Consider the following 12481-nt stretch of genomic DNA (forward strand, 5'->3'; position numbering starts at 1 on the left):
TATTGTGCTCGCTCACGCACGCGTCGTGTTTATATTGCTCCCGGTGTTCTATATACGTTATATTATGTGTATAAATGAGAAGCGAAAACAAATACAGTAGTTAGGTACATCATACAGGAAATATAATTTGACACCATACGAACGTTATATTATTCTATATACACATTAATGTAATGCGTACAGACGGCAAAAATGGCCGCCGCCGGTTAAAAATCAACGTAAATACCGCCGTATACATCGCAGAGGCGGATAGATCGTTATTATTATTATTATTATTTAGGTAGGTACGGTGTAATTAGGGCTACCCGGCTTAGGTCACGGGGTCGTGGACTCGTGGGGGGCTGGTTTATCTCGATAAACGATTTAGCATAATATACCCATACTGAATATCGTACGTTTCATAATCGTTCTGCAGTTTTTGTGTTAGTAAATATTATTTCGCTCAACTACGTTTTAGAGCGAAAAACGTTTTAAATAATATTGCAAAGTAATATTTCAACACGTGCGCGTATACGAAGTGTAATAATAGATTTATGTACTTTTCTTGGCGCATATTATTCAGCAGCTATCTAGGTATGTAACCTAATCGGTATGGAGAAAACATTCCGAGTTCTCGTTGCCTATACCTATATTAATATTTGGATTTTTTTTTATTTCTACAGTTTGGCGGTTCAACTAACTGCGGATAACGCAGTAATGTAATATTTTGTCGGGTATCAAAAATCTATTATTGTACGACCGTTTGTACAACTACACTACAGCGTAAGTAAGTGGCACCGACGAGGCGCACAGATCAAAAACAATAGGTCAACGGTGAGGGGGGGGGAGCGATCGACGTCCCATTCACCCGGTCGACACAAACGTCAAATATAAATATAATCCAAATAGTAAAAAAAAAAAAAAAAGAAAGAGAGAACGAAAAAATTAACAGTCGGAAGAGCCGAGTGGCGTATGCACGCAACCGCGGTCGGAAATCGAACCGGATTAATGGCTATTGGCTAATGAGCAGCGGCGGCAGTGGCGACCTCGACGTTAACCTACATACATTTTCTCTGGTACGATAATATTGTTATTGTACACACGCGCGCGCTTATAATAACAATATTATCATCAACATTATTATTTGTACACAAATCGTCTGTGTCTGTATATATATATATATTACGTATATTTTACACGCATCGCGGAAAACGGTACTCCGCGGTCACCCGAGGCCGAGCACGGTAATTTTCGGACGGACGGGTCGTCGTCGCGCAGCGGGCGACACTGCGCCGGACGCGCACGCGCACGCGGGTCGACCACTCGAGCCAGCGGCCCGTGTCCCGCGGTCGCCGGGACGTAGGTGAGCGGTGACGGTTCGCCAGCGCGCGGACAAAGGAAAAGTAACGATCGGGCTCCCGCGGGGCCCCCGTCCCGTCCGACCGAACGGCGAACGTGACGTCACGCCGACAGCGGCGTTCGACGTACCTGCGGTCTCGAGACCGCCGCGTCCCGCTCCCCGCCCCGACCGCGGATCCCCGCTCGGTACAAGCGCACAATCACGATTCGTTTCCAAACATTTGTGTTATTATTATTATTATTATTGTTATTATAATTATACACACTGTCCGCGTACTCGGTGGCACAATAATATTATTTTGACTTTTTACACTCGTACACATTCACACACATACACACACACACACACACACATACAGTATATACACACTCTTAACACGGTCTAACGAATAAAATATTAGTTTTACGTCGGTCGATATCGTATGCGATTCGGTTGTATCGCCTATTACAGGTGCGAATTGGACCAAACGACAACTCCGCGTCCGCTGTCGTCCGCACACGATCCGTTTCGGCGGCCCGTCCCGCAGCTGCATAATATAAGCGAGCAATCGACGACGACGACCAAGCTAGCCGTTGTCGTAACGGCGGTGACGCGAATTCGTGACGACGAACGACGTCTCGGTCAATCGGTGGAAGGCATCGGGAGCGGATTCGGTGACTGCGGCGACGACGACGACGAGATCGCCGTCGGAGTAATCGTCGTCCGGTCGGGTCGGTTGTTATGATGTCCGTGCGACCGCCGTCGTCGTCGTCGTCGTCTTGTGCCGAGTCGCAGTCCCGACGGTGTCGCCGTCAGTCTCGTCATTGCGGCCGTCCGTCGCCGTCGTCGCGGTCCAAGTTCGTCGAGTGCAAGTCCGAGTCGCCTTTGCCGCTGGGCGGGGAGACCGCAATGCCCATATAGCCCTGTGACCTATGTCGTCTGCAGTGTTCTCGTAGTGTCACCGCACCGCAAAGGTAAGAAGAACAGAAGATCTAACTCGGGGGGGAGATGGGTACGTTTTAACGCCGTTGAGCGTCGTGACGTTTCGCGTCTTTTTCGGTCTCGTAGACCGATGTTCTGGCGCGATTTTGTTTTTTGGCGGATAACCGGGTAAACACCGTCGCTGTCACGTGAAAAACTGTTAGCCTTGGAGGCTGAATATATCAGACCTCGCCGTTCGTCATATGTTTTCCCGCAGCTGCGATTTTCCCCCCTGCATGGGTTGCTGTCGCGTACGCTGTGTTGTTGTTTTTTTTTTGTCGAGGGGGGACCCCCCACGCGGTCCTTTTTTTGGACTTAACTGTCGACTGTCGTCCCTATTGCCGACACACCAAGATGACCGCCGACGAGTCGCATCCGATCCATCTGCCCTAACCGTTCTTAACTCGTCACGCGAACGTAGTCTATGGTTTTGTGACCGTTCTTGCGACGCTCGGTTTTCCACCAGTTTTCGGGTTTTTCGAGCGAAAGTCGTGACGTGTGATTATTTGCATTTGCACGGCGGCGTACCGCCTGTCAGTCAACGATTGTTCCGGATTTGAAACGATTTGCAAACAGTAACGATAACGTCTCGGGCACTTGAAAAACGATATTATATTGGGTGTGTTGGGTTCCAATTGTTTTCTTACAACATTGTAAGGTTAAAGTTCTAGTACAACGCTGATAATAATTGTTAATTAATTACGATTTGCGTTTACATAGTCAGAGATGTCTGTACAAACGTTATTCTCATTTTTGTCGAGTCAGTTGTCATTTAATTAAAATGTGGTAGCAATGAATTATTGGCAACATCACTATAATTCTATAGAGCAGCAAACACCTATATAGCACTAAAGTAGTAAAGTGCTTACTGCAATAGTGCAATACTGCTTAGCGGAGAAAGTGTTAATATATTTTCCAAGCTTACATTGTATCTATCACTGTGATACCCAATACCCAGTTAGTGGTTAGTTGTTCTACTGCACATTACACTAGTGGCTGATATAAACATTGTAAACTTGATTACCAAGTGATTAGTTTTGTTGTAACTTTTAGCATGCAATAATTATAGGACAATTTGTTAGCAGCATTGGATAAGTAGGTATTTTATTGTTTTAATAGTTATATACCATTTCTGACGTTTATGGTTATGTCATTAAGACCGTTTTTAAATTCTAATGACACTTTTCATGTTTTACCATAGAGTGGCATGTGTAATGTGTTTTCTAAATAGTTATTAATGTAAACGCAAATTGTATTCAGATATATTATAATAGTTATCTTGGTGGTTTTTTTATGTTGAGCATTATTTTTTTTTTTGTTTAGATACAGTTATTATTTACTAGGCTATCAACTCTTATCAGTAAGATGATTGCATTGCCTTTATTTTTTCTCTATTATAGTATAGTAATGGATGTTTTAAAATTTTAGATGGGGAATCCAACACGTTTTATGGTTTCATGGGATGATCATTCTACTCATTTAGTCGCACGTTTGGGATATCTTTTGGAACGTCAACAGTTGGTTGATGTTACTTTGATGTGTAATACACACAGTCTCAAAGTTCATAGATCAGTTCTTGCAGCTTGCAGCCCATACTTTGAGGTAATTTTATTGTTTTAAATTCACCTAAATCTCTCCAAAATTTAGAAACATTTTAAAACTTGATGATCGTTAGTATCATTTCATGTTTTTAATGTTAATTTATTTTTAAATCGAATTACTTAATACATATTGATGTTAAATACAGTAATGTTGTTTTTAATTTCAGCGTGAATTAGGTAATCATCCCATGATTGTTCTCAAAGATATGAAATTTAGTGTACTCAAATCGTTAATTGAGTTCATGTATTGTGGCGAAACAAATGTCACAGAAGATAATTTACATGCTCTTGTGGAAGCAGCCAAATTTTTTGAGGTAATTTATTTATTAATTTATAAATAGTTAATAAATATATTCCACTTCCTATTTAAAATATATTTGAAATGAACATCTATAATGAAAACAGTTTTATATTAAATTTAGGGTTGAATTTTAATATGCTTAAAAAGATAGAACCTAAAATATATTCAATATAAATAGTTTTAGTAGGTATTTAACATTATTATAGTATATATATCTTAATTCAATAAATTATTTTACACTACCTAGATTTAGAAAATGTTTAAACAATGATTAGTATGAATTATCAATCATGATTAGAATTAAGGTAAATATATTCAACCGATAACTATTTCATGTTATTTATAATTATTTTTCTTAATAATATATTTGTATAAATGCTTCTATAGCTGGGATGGCCAACATGAACATGTTTGTGAGCCACATGGAAAAATACAATTATGCTAAGAGCCAAAATGTTTATAAATACATTTTATATAATTTGATAAATTTTTATAAATGTTTACCAAAAAAATTTAAATTCATAACAAAAATAAGTAAATTTTGATTTTATAAATAAGACACAAGCCATATCTGACTGACGAGAGCCACATGCGGCACACGAGCCACAAGTTGGCCACTCCCGTTCTATAGGTTTTACATGCATGCTATTTTAATTCTATTAATTTCTCATGTACAACTTTTTATTTTATTTTATAAATTTTAAATATAAAGTATAAAAATTATGTATTAAAAGTTACTTATCAGTATTATACATCAGTCATTATATATTAAATTATATTATTGCGCAATATTTATTTTCAATACATAGATTATAGGTAGTGATTTTAGAAGAAACTTTATATAAAATATTATGTATTTTTTTTCACGCCTACACTGAAAGTTTAAATTTTTGATGCCAGTTGAAGCGTTGGAAAATTATTTTTTATAATCCAAACCTGATATTGTATCGTTATACATCATTTAGTATATCGAATACCAATAGATAGGTAGGTTACTCTTGTACTGTCTTGTGTAGTGGTTTGGAATTATTACTGCAATGTTGATTGATGATAGGTGTAACAAATAATACACAAGACAATTTCAAAATGGTGACCATTAAAAATATAGATAAAATTTGTCTTTAAAAATAATTTATTGGACAGTAGGCTATTTTGTTGTATGCACTCTACCGGCAACATTACGATTGTAGTATGCGCTCTACCATTTGATTACATCCTACCGTTTTTACCACTCTGTAACTATAATAACAATAATTCAATATCATATAATATTATATTCTCATAACAAGTGGACAAAACAACAATCCTTATAAATAAGTCATTTAAAATAATTATTTAACATTATCAAATCACCTTTCGTCTTTGTCTCATTATATAAAAATAATTATAAAAAATTAAGGTATAGATGCTACCACGTGAATATGGATTTAAACAAGTTAAGAACCATGGTGCCAAAAAAAAAAAAAATTGCTCAAATCATTATATTTTTCCAAATTTTACGATTTTAATGTTTTTACATATGCACGGAACACTACTTTAAAGTCATATGGAAAACCTCAAGTTTGGCAATCAGAGCTGGTACATAGGCGAAGAAGGCCACTATAATATACTTATGTTACTTTAACTGACTAACGAGTCTGGTGAGTTATCATACCTTACCTAATTCCAGTAGTGTTCCGAGTTTCAAAAATAGCACGGATTGAGACCAAACCTCCACCACAGGTTGGCTAATTTAGCTCCGGAGGGTTTGGGGTCAAAGCCCCTCATTTAACTTCTCTAGACCTCGAGTTTTGAGACCAGAGTTGGTAGGCGAAGGGAGTCACTATACTTACAATTAAGTCAGAATTGGGTAGTAGAGCGCTTACGACAAGCATCCCATAATTGTTGGTAGACCGCAATCTGGAGTAAAACGCATACGATAAGGTAGTCGGACAGTAATAAAAATTAACGGTTGAAATGTAAAATGTTTTAGGGAGTTTTTAGTTTTATAACTGAAAAAAAAATTATTACTTTTTATTTATTATTTTACATTAGTTATTCTGATCATTTTAAGTTATAATAAATAAGAAATTAAGTAAGAAATTCTTAATCAAAATATTTAGTATTTTCCTTTTTCTAAAATTATATAGGTACTCATAATTTTTTTTTAAAAAAAGTATCTAATTGTATAATATTTACATGGATTTCACAGGAGTGTAACGCTTAATAAATAATTATTAAAAAAAAAAGAAGTTTGTTTAATTATAGTATTTTTATCAGGAACTCATTTTAACAAATTTTGTATTAAATACCATTTATACCTAATTTTATTTTTATCTGTAATTTTTTTTATTTGATAATAAATTGTATAATTTAATTTATTTCCTTCGCTTAATGTTACTGTGTATTAGAGATAAAATTCTTAGGCCTGAATCAAACATAATTGTTAAATTCATTTTGTTTAATTTTGTTTAATCTGGAAAAAACCTTTGCTTGATTTGTTTAAAATAAATGGATATCACTATATTTTTATTTTATCAATGAGATATGTCTAGAAAGTAAGTTTTGATTGGCATTAAAAACTAATAAAATATGAGATAAAATATGGGTTCACAGACAATTATTTTTTTGACTTGTTGAGAAAGTGCTAAACCATTTTAAAATCAATGAGTATCATGTATGCCATGTGGTATTTAATAAAAATGGATAAACAAGTTGATAATTCCCCCCACATTTTTTTATGATGAAGTAACAGTTTTTAAGTCTAAATAATGGTAGAAATTATATTGACAAAGTAATGTAAGGTTTGTACCTACTTCATGTTCTGATAATATATATTTTACTTTTTTTTATTGTCCAACAAAACTTATTTTCTGAATGTATTTCTGATATTTTATAATAATATCCATTGGCACCCATTAGTATGTGTATGTGTGGGAGGGTGGGTAAGACTGAGCACTTGTCCTCTGGAAAAATAATATTAATTTATAATTAAATAAATATTACCATATTATTGTTATTCTGTAATGACTTTGTCATTATAAAATGATAAAATACGCAGCTCTTACCAATATTGTATAATATATTTAATTGTATTTTCTTTTTTAAAAGTGAAATATAAAAATAATCCATAATTTCTTTTACAAATGGCACGTCCAGGACAGTATTTGAAATTGTGCATGTTCAAGCAATGTGACATCTATTAATTATTATTAATTACATTCATTCTAATAGATAAAAATTTTAATTATTGTTTGAAATAAATTATAATAATTTCCAAATACACAAACTTTTTTTTTGTTTAGGGAAGTATTTTAATATATAATATAATGAGTCATATACTTTCAGTGTTGAAAAAAAAATATGATAAGCTGATACGTTTTCAATTGTTTTATTTTTTTACCTTTATGAATGATTAGGTACATAATATCTAATATATAATAATAATGAGTATTTATTAGTATATAGCAAATTACATTTTTTATTTTATTAAAATGTGTATGTTTATTTTTTATTCTTGGAAATTTTGTCTCTTGACTCATTAGATTAATGGGTCTCAAATGTTTTGGTCCCACTTTGTTCCTAAAGTGGATCTAATAAGCGACCTCTACTATATATTTGTTTTAAATTTTAGATATAATCCTTGTAAGCATAAATCATCTGTTAATTATAGAATCCACTTTGTAGTTTGTTATATTATTGTTGTTAACTATTAAGATACTACCATTATACAAATTACTGTGCGAGTTATAATTTATAATAGTTATTAATAATTCATATTAAACTTATTATTATGCTAGTGTTAACCTAACCTATTCCTGTATGTTATATCTTTGTTTGGCACAAAATATTTGTATGTATAAACTGCATATTTTTATACATAATGGAAAATTGATGTTTTTGTTATATTTGTTCATATTTCCATCTATTAGTTGAATTTATATTATAAAATTAGTTGTAAAATGTATAATTATAATTGATAGTGATATAAATTTAAATCAATTTAAAATTTAAATATTAAACACAATCTCATAAAATAATGTTATGATGAATAATTTCAGAAGTATAAAGTATTTACAAAGAAAATATTAATTAAAATAAATTAGTTATAAAGAAATGCAATTATTAATGTTGTATTTATAATAAATACTTTGATATTTATACAGTTGATATTGGGAACTCAAAAGTTAAAAGGAAATGAAAACAGTTTGAAGTATGAATAATTATTAATTTCAAGATAATGAAAAGTAGAAGTTTAGAAAGGTTTTTTTTTTATCTAAATGTTGAGAATTTTAAGCTATCAAGGATTATAATATCAAGACATTACTACATTTTGAAAATAAAAATGTTAAAATCATACATCATAATATCACTTACACTTTTGGCTTGGAAGTGTAAAATGTTTTATTTAATTATAACTGTAATTTTTTGTTCTTGTTGTGTTATAGCAAGAAAAATGTTATAAATGCATAATGTAAACAATTTTTTTTAAAAAAGAAAAAGAAACGCTAAGTTAATTGAAATCAAACAATATTTTAGTCCCAATAGAATAGAAAACTTACATTTTATTTTACTATCATATCTTTATTAATTTATTGAATTAGTTATTCAGTAACTATTATGTAATATTTGATGAATAAAATATGTATACATTTATGCTGGGTTGCATGAAAAATTGATTAATTGTTCAATAACATTTATTGGATTAATCACGAGCAATATCATGTTTTAGGGATTATGTTAGGTTAGGTGCACTATTGATTCATTAAATATTTAATTATTGTTCATTCAACTTGGTATTAATACGGTTTTATTATTTTGCTAACTTAAGTTGATTTTTTAAAGTGATATTGTTTCGTAGTACAATTTGTAGACATCGGTTACAATTAAGCTGGTTATAAGGTTATTTATTATTTATGAGATAAACAGTTTATTGTTTTTATTAGTATATTATATATATATATGATAAGTTTTCTCTTAGGGCGTACAATTTTTAGTGTATGAGTAGAAACAATTAAAAAAGATAATAAGTAAATAAAATTTTTTAAAATATAAGGTTTTTTTTTGTTTTTTATTTATTAATAAAAAATATAATTTTGTCAATATTTTAATAAAATGTTAAATAGTAATTATTTTTAATTTGAGTTAATATTTATTCATTTTTGAAATAAGTAAAAAATTGATTGATAATTGTTATATGATTTAAGTTTTATTAAAAATCTTTTATTGTATTTTAAGATTTTTTAAGAAGATATCGGGGAATATTATTTGTTTTCTGTATTATAAGTTTAAGTATTTGAAGGTTTAGAATTTTAGAATTGAGCTATAAGTGTTTTTTCCTATTTTTTTTTTTTTTTTTTATAAATTTAGTCATTCTACTTAATAGTTATCATACTAATGCTAACAACACAAGTTTTGGTTTGCTTATCTTAAATTTACCATGTTTTGTAATTTAGAGGGAGGAAGCAAAAGTATGCTGATATCCTTTTTTATGATATAAAGTTTAAGTTCTTGATTTAAAAATTAACTTTTTTTCAGGTTAAAGGCTTATCATCACTAGCTCATGAAAGCTTACAAGATTCTAAGTCTATAAAACCACCTTCCCTTGTTTGTACTACAACAGCCCAAACTAGAATCTGTCAAGTTTCATCTTCACCAATTCCAGTTACATCTATTGCAACTAAAGTTACAGAAAACGGAAATTATCCTTCGTCCGTTTGTAAGTATTTATGAAATATAACAAATTGAAGAAATTAGATAATTTATCTGTAATAATTTTTTAGCTGTTATTGCGCGGCTTGGCCAAAATAATAATACCAATGAAAGGCGGCCTTGTGCTGGCAGGGGTCGGCCTAAAGCTCATCTTCAGAGCCCATGTTGTGAACCATTGGTAAGCAAACCGGCTCCTATAACTCCACCACAGACAGAGTCCGCCCAAATACTACTATCACTTGCAGGATCTAATCAATCATACATATCGCCTTCAAAACACAGAACCAATGATAGTAGTATAGCGACAGTAAATCATCAAGAATCGCCTATGAGTAATGGTCTAGATAATAACAATCCCAAGTTCAGTGATGACATAGATCTAAAGTATAAGCGTAGTAGAAAAAGACCTGCAGATTCGGTTGATGAAAATAGATATGATGTAAAAAAGTCAATGCCTAATGATACCAAAACAGATGAAGATGTCAATCGGTCACCATTATTAGCTAGTTTACTAACCAAAAATGATAAATCTGATGATAAACTTAAAGTACAAAAACCTCAAGAAACACAAACTCAGAATTCTGAAAGATACACAAATGCATTAAAAAGAGCCGGTCTCCCAACGGATATTCCAATATTAATTGAGAATGGCGATGGTAATTACATCACATTAACTGAGAATGTGTACGACATATTAGCCAAAGAAGACGCTCTTCATTTCCAGCTAACTGATAATATGAACCTTGCTAATCTTAAGCAACCAGAAGAAATGGTTAGTAATGTGCAAGAAGTAGCGCAGTCTAATGTACCAATAATAGACACCAATATAGAAGATCCAATATTGAGGAATATTAAAAGTCACATGCCACCAGACAATCCAGACGATGTTGTTCTGTATAAAGTAGCTGACAATGGAAACATAGAAAAATATGTGTTGACCACAGAAGACATAAAAGCATTCAAAGAGTCCATGGATTCAAATCCTGAAAGGAAAAAAGATTCACCACGATTAAGTGTTTCCGAAATAAATGTGCCGATTGAAAATAAATCATTACCGCTGATCACTAAAATTGTAGACTGTGGTAATGAAAGGTTTTCAGAGGCTCTATTAGGCAAATTACCTCTTAGAAAAAGAGGGACATTCAAATTAAATAGCACCAATACTGATACTGATTTGTTACAACAAATGAATAATGTATGTACACAGTCTGTTGGTACTGTAGATACTGATGTAGAATACGTTGTTGTTGGAGAAGACAGTGTACAAATGGATATGATGGGTTCTTCTAGTATTAGTAATAAAAACGATTCATTAAAAACAAGCAATACTATGAAATTAGATGATGTTGCAGAAGAAGATATGAGTGTTCTAGAAGCAATGATGAATAATACTATTGAATTTTCTGCTGAAGACGGTGACTATCAGATGCACAGTAGTGAAGAGGTTTTCTCAAATGATCAAAACGACAATGAGAAAATGATACTGTCCAATGTCCTCATGTGCACAGGAGCAGAAAATTCCAATTCTCATGTTGGCCTCGACCACTTTGGATTCAAACCCGATGATGTGGATGGCCGCAATGGTGACTGTAATCAACAAAAAAAATCCAAAATGTATGTAGACTTAGATATGACGGTAAATGATTTTATATCAGAATCTGTTACTGAGGAGGTAGTACTTTCCAATGAATTAAATCCAAGCTCCTGAATTTATTTATTTAAGGATAATTTCCTAGTTATACTTTGGACATAGAGTTGTGTATATTTTGTAAAAAATCGGCCTGTTTAATATTACTTCAAGTATTGATGTTTGTCATTGAATTTGTTGGTAAAAATCTACGCATGCCTTTGTATATACTATACATAATCATATATGTGTATTGTGTATATATAAATTTATACATACATATATATTTATATTTCCTTATAGTTCTGACTTATATACTAGTTTATTTGTTTTGTTTAGTGTTAACATAATAAAAAATGTATTATTCTTTAATTTGGTGATTTAAATATGTGAACGAATAGAAACAAATAATGCTTAACTTGGCTCTTTGAAAATGAAATGAGTGTTTAATTTTAAATTTAAAACTAAAATTGATATTATTTTATAATTTTAAAAATTATTGTTAGGCTTCGGTATTCACAATTGTTTAAAAGAAAATGTGTTCACCCTGTGCCATTTGTTAAGCCGTCAATTATTAAAGTTCACATGTTTCAGCTTCTTAAATGAACAAACGATTAAAATCTGAAATAAAGATTATGTGTTTATATAGTTTTATTCTTCATTTTTTTTTTTAAATTTTAATTACATTTTAACCTTTGTTTCTAACCATTATTTTCTGTACAAAGAATATTCAACAACAATAATTACTATATATTATTATTGCCTTAAATTTTTAATTATCCAAATAATTTATTTTGATTAAAATTGTGTTAAACTGTTAAAAATAATATTGATTAGCGTTGTAATATTTTCGTTTTTTCTTGAATTGTGTATACCTACTAGTATATTATTATTATTATTATTATTATTTTTATGTGTTTACATTAGCTATTTTTTTTTATCGAGTACATTCACTGTCCGCC

General features: G+C 31.7%; 1 protein-coding gene across 4 annotated transcripts; it reads left to right on the forward strand.

Annotated features, from left to right (window-relative positions):
- The first annotated feature begins 1543 nt into the window (after positions 1-1543).
- On the forward strand, positions 1544-12173 carry LOC114127793 (uncharacterized). 4 transcript variants are annotated; one of them, XM_027992116.2, is made up of 5 exons: positions 1544-2292; positions 3728-3901; positions 4068-4214; positions 9719-9899; positions 9964-12173. In XM_027992116.2, the coding sequence occupies exons 2-5, from the start codon at positions 3728-3730 to the stop codon at positions 11598-11600; spliced, it is 2139 nt and encodes a 712-aa protein (XP_027847917.1). In that variant the 5' UTR covers positions 1544-2292; the 3' UTR covers positions 11601-12173. The 4 variants fall into 4 exon arrangements, with proteins under 4 accessions (XP_027847917.1, XP_050055483.1, XP_050055482.1 ...); XM_050199526.1 differs by lacking the exon at positions 1544-2292 and adding an exon at positions 2630-2918; XM_050199525.1 differs by lacking the exon at positions 1544-2292 and adding an exon at positions 3372-3394.
- The last annotated feature ends 308 nt before the right edge of the window (positions 12174-12481 follow it).

The sequence above is a fragment of the Aphis gossypii genome, chromosome 2 (genome assembly GCF_020184175.1).
Source record: "Aphis gossypii isolate Hap1 chromosome 2, ASM2018417v2, whole genome shotgun sequence".
In the NCBI taxonomy this organism is placed as follows: domain Eukaryota; kingdom Metazoa; phylum Arthropoda; class Insecta; order Hemiptera; family Aphididae; genus Aphis; species Aphis gossypii.

Coding starts and splice junctions, on each gene's coding strand:
- LOC114127793 (XM_027992116.2), top strand. CDS start 3,728: ATGGGGAATCCAACACGTTTTATGGTTTCATGGGATGATCATTCTACT. Junction 4,215..9,718: donor AAGCAGCCAAATTTTTTGAG/GTAATTTATTTA, acceptor ACTTTTTTTCAG/GTTAAAGGCTTATCATCACT. Junction 9,900..9,963: donor AAATTATCCTTCGTCCGTTT/GTAAGTATTTAT, acceptor ATAATTTTTTAG/CTGTTATTGCGCGGCTTGGC.